This window comes from Brachionichthys hirsutus, chromosome 4 (assembly GCF_040956055.1).
Source record: "Brachionichthys hirsutus isolate HB-005 chromosome 4, CSIRO-AGI_Bhir_v1, whole genome shotgun sequence".
In the NCBI taxonomy this organism is placed as follows: domain Eukaryota; kingdom Metazoa; phylum Chordata; class Actinopteri; order Lophiiformes; family Brachionichthyidae; genus Brachionichthys; species Brachionichthys hirsutus.
This window is the reverse complement of record NC_090900.1, coordinates 10,375,427-10,393,236: the sequence shown is the minus strand read 5'-3', so window position 1 is coordinate 10,393,236 and position 17,810 is coordinate 10,375,427. Positions and strand designations below refer to the sequence as shown.

General features: G+C 42.5%; 1 protein-coding gene across 1 annotated transcript in view; it reads right to left on the bottom strand.

Annotated features, from left to right (window-relative positions):
- Positions 1–17,810, bottom strand: part of wdfy3 (WD repeat and FYVE domain containing 3) — a 61,867-nt gene that overhangs the window by 9,121 nt on the left and 34,936 nt on the right. Inside the window, exons 20-44 of the mRNA XM_068760732.1 lie at positions 16,735–16,953; positions 16,342–16,526; positions 14,843–15,074; positions 14,514–14,674; positions 13,283–13,394; positions 12,802–12,992; positions 12,018–12,170; positions 11,786–11,859; positions 10,857–11,018; positions 10,677–10,771; positions 10,400–10,520; positions 9,946–10,163; positions 8,908–9,104; positions 8,297–8,431; positions 7,989–8,168; positions 7,210–7,443; positions 6,925–7,024; positions 6,502–6,662; positions 4,185–4,414; positions 3,418–3,527; positions 2,789–2,971; positions 1,834–1,991; positions 1,648–1,725; positions 1,149–1,379; positions 844–1,012 (exon numbers count right to left, since the gene is read on the bottom strand). Coding sequence (XP_068616833.1) covers positions 844–1,012; positions 1,149–1,379; positions 1,648–1,725; positions 1,834–1,991; positions 2,789–2,971; positions 3,418–3,527; positions 4,185–4,414; positions 6,502–6,662; positions 6,925–7,024; positions 7,210–7,443; positions 7,989–8,168; positions 8,297–8,431; positions 8,908–9,104; positions 9,946–10,163; positions 10,400–10,520; positions 10,677–10,771; positions 10,857–11,018; positions 11,786–11,859; positions 12,018–12,170; positions 12,802–12,992; positions 13,283–13,394; positions 14,514–14,674; positions 14,843–15,074; positions 16,342–16,526; positions 16,735–16,953 — 4,089 coding nt within the window. The remainder of the gene's footprint in view (positions 1–843; positions 1,013–1,148; positions 1,380–1,647; positions 1,726–1,833; positions 1,992–2,788; positions 2,972–3,417; positions 3,528–4,184; positions 4,415–6,501; positions 6,663–6,924; positions 7,025–7,209; positions 7,444–7,988; positions 8,169–8,296; positions 8,432–8,907; positions 9,105–9,945; positions 10,164–10,399; positions 10,521–10,676; positions 10,772–10,856; positions 11,019–11,785; positions 11,860–12,017; positions 12,171–12,801; positions 12,993–13,282; positions 13,395–14,513; positions 14,675–14,842; positions 15,075–16,341; positions 16,527–16,734; positions 16,954–17,810) is intronic.

The following is a 17,810-nucleotide window of genomic DNA, read 5'->3' as shown; positions in this document are numbered from 1 at the left end:
CTGGGGCCCATGACCCACCTTCTTCCTGGACATTTTGCTAGCCTAAAATGGCTCAGGGTAAAAGACAGGGTTAAACAACTCAAAATGGGATTGGCATTTAAAATAGTCAATGCAGCTCTGCCCTCAGTCCCCTCAATCCCTGCATACCTGACGGAACACCTCCACAGATTTAGTGACACCCACAGCCACAACACTAGAGGGAGCTCAAACAACAACCTGATTACCCCCTCCTATAGGACTAACATGGGTAAATCATCTTTCTACAATACTGCCACCCAAGGGTGGAACGGATTGACTCCCGCCCTCAAAACATGCACCTCTTTGGCCTCCTTCAAAAAGGCCCTAAAAATACACCTTTTAGGGGGACAGAAACGGAGATAGTCATCACGACTCTCTCCGGGTCAAACCCCCCCTCCTTTTTTTTTTGCCCACCTATGTTGCACGTATTAATTGCTTTAGTAATTTATTGTAATTTATGTAAGTTATTTATTGTCATTTCGCATCAGTGGTGTAATTTATTTTAGATTAATTGTTAGTTTGCACTGGCGGTGTAATAACATTTTATTTTTGTCTTTCTAATGTTACGTTGCATCAATTGCGTAATTTAATATTGGATTTATTTTTATTTGTATTGTTTTTTGTGGATGATTTATGTACGAAGGACTTTCAACGGAAACAAGCCCGCAAGGGCTTTTTTGAAATGCTCCTCTTAGACAGGATGTTTGACGTTATTTGTACTGTAATACATGCTACTGTGTGACTGTACTTGTACTCTAACATTCTATCTAATAAATATATAAAAATATAAAAAAAATATATTCACACCGTATTGTGTCTACTCACCCTTGACCCTTGCAATGGTGTCCTCTCCGTGCTCAGGCTCATGTTGTGTCGTCTCCCCCTCTGTGGTGTGCTCCACGGAGTGCTGGTACATGCCAGGGTTTCCAGACAGCAGACGCATGTAGTACTCCTTACTGTCATAGCTGATAGCTCGCCGGTAACGGAGAGGCTTCTGCTATAAAGAAGGGGGCAAATAAAAGGAAGGACTTAAGGACTTTATGGCGTAAATATCAGTTTGCACTGTGGTAGTTATGGAATAACTGACTCCATCCCTAAAAGGAATGGAGTAAAACTGTAAAGCCAACTACCTGTGATGGGTTGGTGTTTGGCTCAATCTCTGGGATGTATGGGTAGTGGATATAGAACATATCATTGCGGACCATCTTTTTCCTCATCCGGCAGGGCCCCTCAGTCATCTCCAGCACAAACTTGTCCAGATGGGAACCAATGGGCGGCCCCCAGAGACCCCGTTCACGGAGCAGCTCATACTCGATGGATGCCCACTCCTCAGTCACATACTTGAATGCATTCTGCTGCCGCTAAGAGATAGAGGAATAGATGAGGGGTGAGTAGGGAGTCACATTAGCACTGCTGCTATAAACTGTACATCATTAGCTGCTTCAATAATCTGTGAACATCGACCTGTGCACTGTTTGGTTTCCTGTCCTGGGGGGAATATCCTTTCTGGATTGTTAGATAACACTCAGTCATTTTCCACTGCTATTTTTATTTTTTGCAGTGCACCTGAGCTGTATAATTACACGGTCGGTACATCATTTGAGACTGGCAGTGGCACTCGTGTGATACCTCTTGATATTCTTTGTACTGCATGGCCACCAGGTCTCGAACAACAGCGATGTGTGTGAACATCCATTGGAAGGTTTCCTGTTGATTAGAAACACCAGGCTGCATTACACAAAGTTGACTAACGCAGCCTAAGGTTTAGTATGCAGATCCGCTCCAGCTGTGCGCTGGGTGGGGCGTTTTGCACACCTGTGCAGACAGGCTGTTCTTATTCAAGCTGTTATCCCTCTTGTTGCGGCGGCCGCCTGTCAGCTTGGACAATCCGAAGCCGCTGCTGACTCTGGACAGTTTGGACTGAGTCGCCGGTGCTACCGCCTCGCCTCGACTAATACACTTCTTCTCAAAGACTATTAGAAAGAGCAGAGAAAGGAAAACAACAAGTCACACCTGTTTTTGTTTTTTACTAGACCAAAAGAACAGTCCTTATCTTTGAATAATAGAAAAGTGTTGAGATGCACACAAAACAAATAAGTCATGCTATAAATCCTAAATACATAAATGCTTTTGGCTCATCAATGAAACACTTTCTGAATTTGAAAGGTGACATTTATGTCTACCGGATTGAAATTGGCTGCTGAAATGTGCCAGCAATGAAAAATTACACAACAGGCATGAAATACTCGGCTGCCATGGTCGCATTTCACTGAAGACAGACAGTTACAGAAGGCATTAAAGTAGCTACTCAAAACCAACATTGAATGTATATCTATGAGAAAGCAACATTTCCCCAACAAAAAACATAATTAAATGCCTAACTTCTAAATGTAAAAAAAGAAAATGCACCACGCATGTAACTGAGTCCTATATTCTCTTCATTTCATTCATGGCTGGGATTATAAAAAAAAACTGGAAATTTTTTAAAAACAAAACCAATCCATTGAAGAAACCTTCCTTTTTTCATTGCAACAAACAAGTAAAACAGGAAATTCATTTTAACCACTTAATTTATATTCATGTATTTTTTTGCAATGCAAACGATGGTAATCAAAGGTCAGTCATCAAAAGTGGACTGTTGTATTTTCTTTGCCAAAGACATTCAATTTAATAATGTAAATCTAACAGAAACGACTGGTGAGATGTTTAAGTGCTGCGCAGCGTGTCTGTGTGGTTTCACTGTATGTGTGGGTTCTCCAGAGACCCTCACCCAGGTGGTTCTGCCAGCTCTTCAGGGCCGGCTCCTCCAGGGCAGGCCGTGCCGTCACGATGTCCACGTGGCCCCTGTCATTACAGGGCAGAGACACTTTGAATATGTCCTCCAGCATCTGACGCTTGCTGTGCATCAGCTCCGTCCAAACCCGGTTCACCGCCTTCAGCAGCAGCTGCCGTCCTGGAGAGGGAGAGAAATTACTACTGTTCATTAAGGAGTCTGTCAGCTTGTTGACATGCGCACAATGATCTGAATAACACTATGCGAGCACACAATAAAACCTGTGCTCCAAAACGAGAGCAAATAGACTGTATTGTCAAACCCCTGCAACTATATCGTATGATTACAAAGCAAGAGTCCTGAATAAAGAGAATGAATGGACATATTTTCATGTCAAATGGAATTGATTTAAAATCACTCATAATAATAATAATAATAATAATAATAATAATAATAATACATTGTCAATCCAACTTGCCTAAACTGGAAAAAAAATCTGGTCAAAATAAGATTTACCAGCTGATATATACAGTATATAAAGAACCTTTCAAAAACAGTCAGAATAGTTGAGCGCGAATGCACACACACACACACACACACACACACACAGTCCAACGGTCTCTCACCCTCACTGACGTCGTGGCTGTGAGAAACATCGGCCTCGTTCTCCGTAGGCATCATGACATGCCAGGTCGTCATCCTGGCCTCTGCCTCAAGGCCGAAGCCATCGACGCTGCTGCAGAGACAAACACAGCGATGGAGTACCAGCCTGCCTCTGAGGGGGGGGGGGGGGGGGGGGGGGTAATCACACAACGGGTCTCCAGCAGGACAGTCTTATCTATCTATCTATTTACAAAGTGTTCTGTTCTCAACATGGTAGGGAATTTAGTGCCTTTCCTACTAATTCCAAATTTCAAGCTATCAGAACTTCTGCCAGGGCACAAGCAAAAAGCAAGAGAAACATGCGTAGACAAGCAGTTCATTTATGGCAAAATGACTTGACTAGCTAAACTCCTGATAATAGCAATGCTGGGAATAAGGAACAAGTCCTTTAGCTTTCTGTTATTTGGACAGAAAAAAAAGAGTCTTTGATTCATGTCTTCATCAGAAACATGTTCAGATTCTTCCTCTGTCCCCCAGTACACATCACCCAGACCAAAGATTTAAATACAACCGCTTTACACATAAAAGCTTCCTATTTTTTAAACTTCTCTACTGCTGCAATACACTAATGACGCACACATTAAGCTGCTGCGATGCGCTGTACAGCTTCGTCTGCTGTGAATTGGACAACATTCAGAACGGTTCCTTTCTGTAAATATTTGGATTTCTTTGGATTATTCAGGATAACCAGCTCGAGACTCTGCATCAGACACAACTTATGCCACCTTACCTCCCACTGTGCAGGCAGATAAAGCAGTGAGCCAGGCAAGCCACGAAGTCTTGGTCGTGGTTGCCTGGACCGAGCACCAGGTTCCGGTTGACAGTCAGGACACGCAGGGCGTCCAGCAGGGCCACCTGCTGAGCCACCGTCTTGTGGGGTCGACAGAGCTGGTAGAGTACAGTCCGGTTGAGACAATGGTAGATCGCGTCGAGGGAGAGACCCTGGGACCTCCTCTTAGACTAGAGGGGGAGAAGATGGAGGCGAACGAGCAGATACAGGAGATTATAAAAATGTTAAAACAAGAGAAATGCTCGACATCCACTTGTTATGGTATGCTAATTATTTAAATGTGTTGCTGACAAACTTCGGTGCGCTGGATACGCAAAAAGCCGATTTATTTCAGATACCCGCGCTGGATTGGTTTAAGTAGTCAGGCAAGCAAGTGAAGCTTTGCTATTCTGACAAAGAATGGTTAGGAAACATATTTGCAAAAAATACAACAGGCTTGTTTCAACACATCTGGATGATCATCTAACAATTTGAAATCACAACGATGTGTTCAAAGTAAAGCTCTGTGACTACAGAGGGACTAGAAACTAGTGGAGCTCAACCTGGCCTGTTGCAAAAACAGGATCAATAGATTGAATGAATGATTGGAAAACTATTTCAAGGACAAACTGGGAAAATCCTGAACCGAATGATGCAGCCTGTCTTTTTAATAACAAGCGAATAACAGTAAGAACTGGGTCCTTGTGCACCCATCAACTGAGTGAAATTTAAAATAAGCACATTCTAATTCCTCCTGAATGTCTCAGCATGAAGTCCACAGCCATAAACCACTAATCACACTGGGATATTTCCAAGGCACATTATCGCTTGAAATTAATTTCAGTGGATAATCTCCTAATCTTCTCATTTACACAGCAGTAATAGCAACGTAGAATACAAAGTCCAGACACGTCTTTACTGAGAAAGTCTAAGTGCTCAAGATCATGTTTTGAACCAACTTACAGAGGAGCTACGACACAAATGATTACTTCATTTCTGGAGGTATCCTTCATCCTTTTTATATCCTTTTTATTATTCCAGAAGGAAGAACACAAAACACAAACTGGACATCCTTTTGAAGTAAAGGTTGCCTGCACATTGAAATGGTAGTAGAATAGTGACACTATCTGCATTTAGACTAGTTCCCACATTTACTGTCTAATCTTGTCTGCCACCAGGCACCAATTCCCCCAGGAGAATGAAAACAGACAGGCAAACCAGTCGGACTGGCAGCCTGGCATTGTTTCCAGCCCCTTTCATGTCTCCATTACAGATTAAATGAGCAGATAAATGCTTTTGCCATGTGTTGTTGGTAGAAAACGAAAAGCAATGCAATCTTTTCTCTGTGGCAGAGGTGCAGGAATAATACCTTGGGTGGGGGTGGGGCTGTCTGTTTCCACTTAAATCCTGAATATAATACCGGTAGATGTTTACTTAGCTGTTAGTCTAGTCGGGCACTAAACGGACTAAATGGCATATATAATTTATGCGCCTTTGTTGGCCGAGTTGAGTAAATTATGCCTGCAGTATCTAATCTAACCATGGGTGTCTCCACTATTACATTAACTGGAAGAAGGCTCACAGAAGGACTGTTTTCTTTCTCCATCCGGTGCAGCACACAGATAGCATGCGGCTGCTTGGGAGAAGTGTCCAGACTGATAATGCAGGCTGTTTACAGGAAGCACCGGCTTCGGATGTTTGACTTTATTTGTACTGTAATACATGCTACTGTGTGACTGTACTTGTACTCTAACATTCTATCTAATAAATATATTCATCAAATATAAAATATATTCTTCTTGCAAACAGCGTCATCTTTTCTGGGGTGCGATAAGATGATTTGATTATAATAATTAGACATACGTCAGCTCTGGTTGTAAATGGTGATGACAGGTTTCCTGTCCTGAGTCATGTGCCTTCCAGCAAGGATCTGAAGCTGCAGGATGGAAAACTGTACACTGTCTAACAAATTTTAACTGAGCAAATTAATTTAGCTTTAAAATTAATGTTCAGCAATGGTTGAAAAAAACCCGAGAAGATCGATGTTTAAACTTCCAAAGGTCAGTAAAGATATGATTTTTGCAGGCGAGTTAATTTTCTCTTTGATTAACCTTAACTTTTCTGAGCATTCCCTTATGTCAAAGAATGCAATGCGTTATTGTCATAACCTTTGTCAGTGAAAGTAGAATTTATTCATGAACAAAATTGTATTCATCACCTGGTTAATCTGTCCAGTATGGACAATCAAGAGTGCGTGCAGAGTGTTTATAGTTTGCACCTGTCCAATCAGCTGAACAATGAAATCCACCACCAGCTTAGAGTCCTTGCTGAACATGCCCTGCCACAGCTTGTCCACCACCCGCTGGGTGAAGTAGAAGACATTGTTGACCAGGATCTGATAATTGCCACCACTGCTGACGGGCAGAGAGGCATCTTCCCCTGAATGGAGAGGAGCAGGAAGAGACATTTATCCTACATTTAACATGACATGAGCCTTCTCAGAAATTGGTCCAAGCTGTCCTGCAGAAGGCCCCTTAGAGCCATTTTCTGCACAACCATCAATAAAAAAAAAAATGGATGAAGGATCCAGGATCAGTGTGCAGCATTTATCTAAAGGCTAAATGATAGAATAATAGAAAACAATGAAGCTTACAGAGAAACAGAACAAACATGACTGAGGCGATGAGTACTCTGTTCTAACCTAGGAGGACATCAGCTGCCAGAAGATGCTCCATGACGCCGTCCAGGATGCTGGACTGAAACTCTTTCTGCTGAGTTCGTGTGGAGCGCTCTGGAGAGGCCTAGCACCAGAAAACACACACGCAAACACTCTTTTAGGGCATTACGGCACTGAGCGGTCTTCAGTACCAATAAACAGAACTGCAGTTATAGCCATTTTAAATCTAATCAGAGAAAAACCCTTAAAGTTGAATGTCTCCTCACTTTGGTACATACATTAAATACTTCTTCACAACAGTGTACTCACCTCCAGAAGCATGTCAATGATGGGAGTCTGTTTGCTGGCCGGGGTCATGCAGAGGTTGTCCATGATGAGTACCCTCATGAAGTCAAAGACATACTTTTTGGCTGGGTGGTTGGTCAGCGACGTCTTGGAGCCGACGTTGCAGTATTCGGACTGACTGCGGTTCATTCCCGAGTCTCCGGCAAAGGCCTTGAACTCCTCAATGGGAGAACCGGCCTCGTCATCTAAATCACTGACCTGGGATGAATGAGATCATTTATAATGATTTATAATCAATACTTTTGATGTTTTGCACATTTACATCTGGACAGTACTTCCAGCCCCCCCCCCCCCCATGCTCTTTCCTCTGGTAATTTGTACTGACAAATACCTTGATTTAATGGCACTCTGCAGGAGCAAGTATCTAATTGGGTTGACTGCCCTACAACACAGAAAATCTGCAGTGCCTTGCATTTTGAAACTGCAGTAGTTTACAGTGATTAGAATGCCCAGGAATTCCAGGAAGACTCTAAAAATGCATTATGTTACAGTTTATTGCCCCAAAAGACACATAACAATATATCTGCAGTAGATTGTTAGGCATTAGAGTGTTGTATTGGTTCATTTCAACCATTCCCTTATAAACATAAGGGGACTTATAAACATTTAAGATGAAATGTTTTAAACATTTCACATTTAATTGGTGACAAAATTAAAGGTCACAGATTTTCTACCTCTTCTTCACTTTTTCTAAATCTTAATTTAGATTTAGAGCAATTTTAGTGACAAAAGTAGAATCTTACCATTTCAGAGTAGGGCCTGATGTTGAAAGGGAAGACAGCTGCTGCCAGGGCACAGAGGAACTCTGGACTGTGCCACATTGGCGACATGTCCGGCACGTTTTGGTAAAGATACCTAAAGAACTGCATGAGAGTGACTGGGTACTCCCTCAGCCAGGATCCTTCCTCTTCCGACTGCCATGGCTGGAAGGACACAAGAAAACAATTCAATGTGAAGAAGTTCCTTTAAGGCCTTTGCTACACAAATGGAAAACTGATCCTGAGATATAAAAAGGAGCCAAGGTTCTTTCCCAGCAGAGAGGTTCTCTCACCAGGTTGAGCATGCTGCGCAGCATGGCCAGCAGCAAGAAGGCGGCCTCGGTGTACACACTGTGGATGGAGCCCACGACGGTCGCGCTGGAGGCAGGCATGCCGAAGATGAATGTCCAGATGGAGTCCAAATCAAACTGAGGAGGCAAACAGACACAAACTGGGGTAATACGCACGCTCCAAATTACTATATACTGCACTAATAGATTTAAACAAGCACAAGAACAAGTTGCAGTTGCAAATGACTGATATGAGTTTTTCTGTCGTGACTGAGTGGTTTGTGGTTTGATAATAAACTGTGTATAGTAAAAGGAGTTGCAAATTATGACACTCCATAAAGTCAAACGTTAGAGGCTATCACGTTGTCCTATTTGTGCTGGAAACTCATTTACAGGTTGTCTAAATATATACACATTTCAATAAAAGTACCTAAACTGAATTTGACAGATTAATTTGGGGAGGGACCAAAGCCTAAATGAGTAATTCTAAACTTTCATTTTAAATCCTATTTATTTATTTATTTTATATACACACACATCTGAGCATTCCGGTTCAGACCAAGGAAACAAATCCCGTTATTAGAAGACGAAGAAGAAAGTGTTTGCATACTAACATGTACCTGCAGGCAGTCTGGCAGCTCAGTGATGGGCTGCTGCAGGAACAGTGCCATGAGCAGAAAGTAGAGCTCTGGCACATTGGTGTGTTTTGGTAGCAGCGTCTGCAACACAGGGAACCCGGGAAAGTGGCAAGCGTCCCGGTTGATCTCCCGTAACGTGGAGCGGCCACCGGCGCTGCGACCCACGTTGAAGCCTAAAGAGGAGGGTTGAAGTTTTAGGGGAAGAGTAATAAGGACACACTGGTGGCATTTGCTACACATCCTCTGACTAAGGCACGATTTGCATCTTCAAATTTAGCTGTCGTAATTGGTTTTGGGACTTAAAAGGGTCTATAAGGGAAGTAGCGATAGGAATAACCCGGAATGGTAATCTCGTTTTACTGAGAGAATCAAATGAAAACTGAGGAGTAACAAAAGAACAAATAAGGATTTGGTTGCGCTGGAGGGCTTCAACATTCTGACGATGCTACAGCAGTGGTAGTTCTGTTGGGCCATGTCACTACTCAACATGGATTTCATAAGCAAGGTCAATGGTTCTCAACCTGGACATTGGGAATCAAAAAAAGAAAGAAAACAAGTTATGTCATCTTTAAATTTATGAATCCACACATGATTTCTTCTTCAATAGTGTGATTAGAGCCTGTGTGAGGAAAACTGAAATCAGCATTTTGAGGGAAGAGGACAAACTGATGAGGTTGAAAACCTTTGAGCTCAGGGCGGGCCTATTGTTGCAGCAGCGGGAAAAGCAAGGAGGCAAAAAATGAAAAGACGAACCCTTGGCTGTACGGCGCACAAGCTGCGCGGCTTTCTGTTTACCGATTGAAGGCCAACTCCGGCGGAAAACGTTGCCAGAGTGAGAAGAGGTGTCTGCTGAGCCATATTTGCACATCACAGTATATACACTGCACATTATTACTGCATGCATCTGACTAGTGGTGAGGAATGTGGGTCTGAGCACTGTGTTGCACGTTTTGTTTGTCACAGACGTGACTTGTCATCGATAACTATAAAGCCATCCCGGGCCTGTGCACTCACCGAGCACCGTGCCAATCTTATTGGTCAGGACAGAGTCGGTGTGGTCCAACCAGCCGCCTCCACACAGGCCCTCTTTGAAACGGTTTAGGATTGATTGATTGGAAAGCAGCACCACCAGGATCCACAGCGCTGCCGTGACCGTGGTCGAGTGAAGATGCTCCTCCATGAACATTAAGAGCCAATCAAATCCCAAAGTCCGAACCAGCTCCTCACACGCCCTGCAGGCGGAGACAGAGATCAAATGGGTCACATGGACAGCCCAAAATGTTATAAAAGTGCTATCAATATATTCTAATTAATGGTTCAGAACCATTCCACCCAGAAAAAAAATACAACAAGAAGAGCAGCTTTGCCCTAACAGTTAAAAAAAAAAAGTTAAATGTATTTTATTTACATGATAATTAAATTTTGATTTTGAATTTTCAGAATGAGCAGATTAGAGGAGACGACTTACTGCGCATTTACGGAGCACTTCTCTTTGGTGGTAAAGAGCAGCCGAAGCAGGTTGTCTAGCAGGCGGTTCCTCAGCAGAATAAGGCTGGCTGACAGGAGACCACCAAAATCATCATCATTGCCTGGAGACAGACACAAGAAAGTTTGAACAAGGAAAAACAATAATATCGCCTGCCAAAATGGCAACCAACCATCTATCTTCATAAATGTGATTCAAAGTACATGTTTTTTATTCTGACACATTAACAGTAATGGTAGTGCAGTTAAACGATTGCTACCTCCATCAGTCTTCTCCTCGTTATTGATTTCCATGACAACAAACTTTTCACACACAGCAAATGTGGGAAGTGTAGAAGAGATGAACTGGCCGAACCTGCGAGGAGGAGGAAGAAAACGTTCATCTATATTCTTGCCAGTCCCGATCGCTTGTAAACGAGTGTATCTGAATGTGTGTTTACCGCAGCAGATCGTAAGGGTTGGGGAAGCCGTGCAGCAGCAGGCTGAGCACGTTGCTGATGGCAGCTACAGTCGGCTGCGACAGCGAGGTGTCCCTCAGGGTCAGCAGCAGTCTGGGGATCAGCTGAAACTCCCTCAGCAGTTTGGCATTCTTCGCTGCTTCGCTGTTTGAGAGAGAGTGTATGGCACGTACGTGAAATCAGAAAGTAAGACACGGCGTCAGTTAACTTCCTGTATTCAAATTGACACACCGTTTAATCTCTTTAACACCCCAGCATACAGTATAAAAATGTAATCATCAACGCTAAACCTCAATAAACTTATATGATATATAAAAATTACTAATTTCTTTTTTAAATGTCTCAGACTTCAAAAGCTTAACCTATGGCTCAAAAATGTATAAACCATCATACATGAAATCATGATGTGCCTTTTCAAGTATTAAAAATTACATTTCAAAAAATAACTTTTGTCCACATTGTATTAAATAGTTTGAACTTAATTCAAAAAAGGGTGTCGCCACTTAAACTTTGGTTTCCAAACACAACCGTGCAGACATTTTCCATGTACTCAAGATGATTCTTTCAGTATTTGGGGACCCCCCCCCCCCCAACTGCTAGCACGGCATCGCCGCATGGCTGCCCTACACTTGAGCAAACACTCCACAGCCATTTGCCTGTGCGTGATGTGCATGTGTGAAAACGGGATCAGTAAAGTAGCATACTTGATTTTTCATTGTGTCCCCATCAGACTTTCATGACAAATTTATTTTATCAATTATAACCCACTTCACCAACAGGAAAGGGTTTTGCTACGTTAACTTTTCCTTGGATCAGTTTTCAGGGCTGGAAGCGTATACCTCTATCATCTTTTGACAGCCCTGTCAATTCAGGGCATGTCTAAAACAAAAAAAAAAGGTTCAGACACTTGCCTGGATTCTGTCAGTAGCTCGATGAAATGCTCAAACAGAGACAGGTGGAGCTCGTAGGGAGCGTGGAGCCAGACCTGAGGAGCAGAAGGAGCAGACTGAGACTTCAATCAGGTGTTCTCGAAAGCACAAATGACTGACGACCCAATTCAATGCATCAACTCCCGAGTTAGGATTCTTTATCTCCTATTAGTCACAGCACTTCCTATAATATGCCTGTGACTCTAACCCTAACCTCAAAGTCACACAGCAGGTCCTGGAAGGCAGTAGAGTTGGGAATAATGGAGGTCTCATGGCCGCTGTCAACAGTCCCCACCAGAGAGAAGGTGAGGTGGAGGATGTGGCTGTTGAGCAGGGAGCGTTTCTTCTTCAGCAACATAGCGAGCAGCTGCAAGACAGACAGCAGCAGAAGTGTTACGAGCATCACGTTTCACTGCATGTCAATGCATCGTGTTTTTGTATTGGATAAGATAAGATATAACCTTATGATACAAGATCAACCATATTTATGTGTGTTCAGGTTGTAATCAAGAAAGGAAACAGCGGTGGGCTTTAAGATCAGTGATGCCAACATGACAATGTTCTCAACACAAGAAGACACGAATTCATTGAAAAAAAAAGAGAATAAACTAAAGTTACTAGAAATGTAAATGCTATGGTTACTGGCAATGGGAGTGACTAAATAACTCAGGTTTAACAAAAATTAAACAGTAAAAAAAATGATTTTTTTTGTTTGTTGTTCAGTTCGATTAAAAGAATGCAGAGTATTGTGTAGAATGAAATATTTCACCCGCTTTTTTCAAATAGCATCTAAGATCCATAATGAACTGCCGTTAAAACCGAATGAACATTAACATTTCATAAAACAGGGTGGGATTCAAATAAAGATGTGAAAAAAGAGAAACTTTTCAAGAAACCTAAAACCTTTGGTCATGAAATACAAAATCCACCACATTTTATAAACGTTCACAGATGAATTCCTTACAATTTTCAGCTGGTAACATTAAACTTGATCTAACCTGGTATCCTTTAATACGCTCCATCTCCTTACTGGCCAACGGGTTGCTTTTTACAACACACACCAAAGCTTTGACAGCTGCATACAACCCCTCCACATCGGATGCCATGGCAACCAGGCCCAAGATGGCTGCTGCTCCACCCACATACTGCAGGTTTGTGGCTACAGGTTTGGCCACAAAGGCACGGACACCTGGAGGTGTCAAAAAAGGAAAGTTGTGTCTTTAATTAGAAGAGAGCATGCAGCAAGCATGCAACAATTTCAAATTACATAAGCTTCTAAAGGTGCAAGTATAACACACACACATATAGAGTATATTGGACTTCATGTTAAACAACATCTGAATAGACACACAGCAGGTCCATCTGAATCAACAATCTATTTTGAGTATAAATGTTTCTCTTGTGCAGCGCAGCAAGTCAATCCCACCTGAGCAACGACTACAAAATAAAACATTATTCTTGATTCCAGATTTGGTTTACCTAAATATCCAATGACTCCTGCTCCGATGGTGCGTGCCGGCCCATTGAGATGGCCGGCGGCGTTGTGAATCAGCTTGACTGGAGTGGCATTTTCATGAGAGGACACAGCGAGCTAAAGACGGAGACAGGGACGAGGTTTATTTAAAAAAATAGAACAATAAAACACATTGCTTAGTCTCTATGCATTTTGGATGACTTTCTCCTTTGACTTTTATCACGTGTACTGCTGTGGATGTCTCAGTGGGATAAGAAGGCGTTGCAGAGAGCTGCAGTGTTATGATCTTAAAGCCATTCAATCCAACAGTTAGAACTTTGGAACAATTAAGCAAGGAAGAAGAGCTCTAATTAGTTTTTAAATATGATGGCTAATTCAAAAAGCGATAAATGTGGCATTCACTAGTTTCATTAAGAAAGTATAGATAAAGGTACAGTGTGTCAAAAACATGAATGTATTCTTTCACTTCTGGTAACATATAGCAGTCGCTTGCTGTTCTATAGCAGGTCACCGCTGTAACAGAAATGCTGCCTCAGCACTTCTTCCTCTGCTTCCTCTAGTCTAAGGCACTGTGGGTCGAAGTTTAATAGCATCGCAGGCTGGGAACGAACTAGACGTGTGGGGTTTGAGATAAGGATGCAGGAAGGAGCTACTTAGAAGTACACACACGTGCTGGTACAACATGATGTGTTTGTTACTGTAAATGCAAAGATATATGTGTACATGCACATCTATGCTAAAAGGACTGGCTGCACATTTTCACATGTGTTTATTTTTTTTGAAGATATAAATCCTTCTACTCTGCAGGTCTGCACGCTACACGAGATTCGGAAAACTGAGCATCTGCCAGACATGGCGAGCTCAGCAGACCTTTCCACCCAGTATGACTGTGATTTTTGATGAGTGAATTGAATGCAGATTTTTTTTTTTTTTTAATCAAGCTCCATCCATTTTTCTGTAATCCTGCTAACAAACAGACAAGCAGACAGACAGACACGGTTAAAAACATGACGTACTTGGCAGAGATAATAATATTTAAAGAAGTGGTGAAACTCAAACCATGCTTCCTCACGAACACCGGGATCTTTAGAGGAAGACCGTTTAATGTCCAACCGTTATTCCAAGTTGCACGTTTAATATTCCTATCAGGTGTTTCTGAACATTTCACAATTAGCTTTAAAAGATGTCTTGTAAATGGAAACCATACTTTGGCAACCAAGCAGAGGTGCATCTGACCTGTTTGGCGATGGCTTTGCTGTCCAGCTTGTTGTAGACTTTCCTGATCTTAGCCACCGTGAGAGTAGACACGGAGAGCGCATAAAGGCTGAAGGATACCTTCTCCTCTGGTACCAGCGCCACCGGGGAGGCAGGAGCCGCGTCTGTCTTTGAGTCTTTACCTGGGGCAATGAGAAGGTTATAAAGAATGTGCAGAAATGTGTGCAAAAAAAAGACTAGAAAACCAAAAAGATTAGAACTCATGAAAAAAGTGTTTTCAAGACAGCACATGGAGGCAACGCATTTCTTTGAGACCATACTGGAAAGTTGAAACTGAGGCGAACACTCACAAGGCAGGTAGACGGCCTGGAAGCTCCCTACATAGTTGGGGCCCAGTTCATAGATGGTTGCAACGCTGGTGGCAGGCAGGACCTCCTCCAGGAAGTGGCTGGGACCCAGACGCCACACCAGGCTGGAGAGCTGGCGCTGAGCAGGGGGCGTACCCACATAGCCATACACCGTGCTCACTACAGGAGGGTTGGTGGAGCCAGATCCACCCGGGGCACTGTGGATGTAGTGAAGCTGGAGAGAGGGAAGGGCAAGGGACATAGATGGGTAAGTCTATGTCGGCATTATTCTGATTTGAGTTCAATAACAGAAATAATCAGTCGATGTGTCCGGGGGGAACATTTTTTAAATAATTGAATTTTTTTGTGTGATTTTGTTAGATGGAAAACAAACACATTACAAAACACCTTTAAACTCAGAATTATAACGGCCACTTTTTTCACTATGTTCAATAATATGAGTTAGCTGATATAATGCATCCATAAAAAAACATTATTAAAAATTATCATTGGTGGCAGGAATTAATGATAGACAATAGAGATTAACTGATCGATAAAGCTGTACAGAGGATTAAAATTCAAATGAAGCCACAAAAACAGTTTGAATAAGTAGAAAAACAAAGACACTTTCATCGAACCTTGAGCACACACACCTCTATTTGAGAATTGTAAATCTAAGCTCAACCTTCATGAGCATTGTTTTAAAAACTGTCATCATTCATGCTGATACCAGATAGATGGTATTCTGCCTTCAAGAGCACCCATGGGACGCTAAGCCACTTTAATTCTCAAGAGACAAGATGTGTACTTCACAAAATCTCATTCACCAGGGACAGTTAAACCACAAGTACAATTCTAGATGCACGCAGAAACACAACAGATACGTATGAGCAGCTCGTTCTTTCCTCAGTGACAACCTCAGCAGGAAATGCAGCCGTTGCTATCAGCGGCGCTGAGAGGAAGCAGGAGACTTGTGGTCTGCCGAGCTGTTTGTCTGCAATGCTCTCTATTCTCAGGAGAATCTAAAGTCACTGAACCGCAAGCCACATTATTCTATGCCGTGAGAATATTGTTAAAAGCTTGCTTTTGAAATGTACTTCTGTAGTTCCTACAGAATCAAAACAGCAGTTCAACATTAAATCCCAGACACAGAAATCTGTATGATTAATAAAAATTCCAGATTAATAATGTGGATTATTTATCAAACAAAAATACCAATTGTTTTTTCTTTTAAAGCAAATTAAATGTGTAAATCATAAAATGAATTAATAAATATAAAGATATTTCCTGAGCTATGATGAGCTTTTCTGATATTGTATGGAATTTATTACAATCGATTTACTTGAAAAAATAAAGAATGCTCATTACTGATTAAATTAATAGCAGTCAATCCAGTGGGTATCTAAAAACCCACAGGGTGGGTAATGTATTACAGTACTGTATATCCACTAAAAAGTCAGCCCAGCAAACTGCAGAGTCCATCGTTCAGACTCCAGCTTTACCTTGACAGTGCTGATCAGCTGGCCGTCGATGTACAGCGTGGCCATGCTGTTCTTCAACATGCCTTTGCTCATGACCAGCACCAGGTGGTGCCACTGGCCCTCAGCGATCAGCTCGCCGCAGCGGAAGCGGGCACAGCAAGGGAGGATCTCATAGAAGGAGGATTCCTCACTTGACTCGTCCGCAGCTTTATTAGAGGGAGGGAGAGGAAGCAGGGCAGGGATACTGATGAATCAGAGGGCCTCAGCAGATCTAAAAATCTCATCCCAGTTAAATCATCAACCATTTCTACTTCACTCATTACGTTGACTTCATTTGTTGTTAAAAACAAAACAAAAAACCTGTCACTAGTAAACCATAAATAAAACAGGTTGTTCAATTCTGACATTACGCACAGTAGGTCTGCAGAAGTTCCTCTTTGGTGGAGACAGTAAGCGAACGATCTTTGGCGGACAGCACCACGGCCAGGCAGACAAAGTGCTGCTCAGAGGACGTGGCCCGTCGCACGATGGTCAGCAGTCTCAGTGGGTGGGCATGAGGAGCGGCGCTGAAGCGCTCCACGCAGAACCAGGTGGAGTAGCTCAGGCCTGACGGAGGGGGAAACAGGCGCTCCCCTGGAGGTGACAGAGGTTCAGAGCGATGAGGGCCATATAGGAACTGTCAAATATTTGAACACATATGTTTGCCTTCGCGACCATTGGTATGCACATCTCCCTTTTCCTGATGAGACATTTTCACTATTTTCCTGACTAACACAAACATGACAGATTACAAGATTACTTTATTTACTTAAATGTGGAGCTTCTTGTGAGACAACATGGAAAGTGTCTTTAGGTCAGCAATAATCAGGTTACTATCAAAAAGAGCTGGAAGTATGGAGCCCAATCAATGTCAGTAAAATTACAGGATGTTGGGCTCAAAACCTGAAGGCGTAAATTACAGTGTCCTGCAGCAACGACAATTCAATAAGTCTCGTAGATGATCAGACTGGACCAAATTAAAATTGGCCAGAATACATTAATTACATTAATTCTTATTTGTGTAGCCGACTATGGACTAGTGGGTCCTGCGACACAAAATAAATCCATTAACGTTGAGGGGAAAAGCTGTAGCAGAACTTCTGCACAAACTGTGATGAAAACTGGTTCTATTTTTCTAGCTGGCTGATACAACAGAGGTTTTATGACTTCATGAGCAGAATGGGGATATGCTGATGAACGAGCTTCTTCCTGGCATCGGAGGATATGGGTTAGACAGGAGTGGTCCCAGAAAGGGAGGCAAGAAAAGGAGGAGCGGGAAGGGGATTGAGAAAAAATGAGGCAAGTAAGGAGGCGCGGTAAACACCGATGAGAAGAAGGAAGAAGAGCGGTTGAAGACCGAGATGACAGATGAAAAGAACACAAAATGAAAATGTGAGTGACAGGCAGACACGAGGGAGGAGAGCGTTAGCTATTGAAATAGCCTTGGAGTG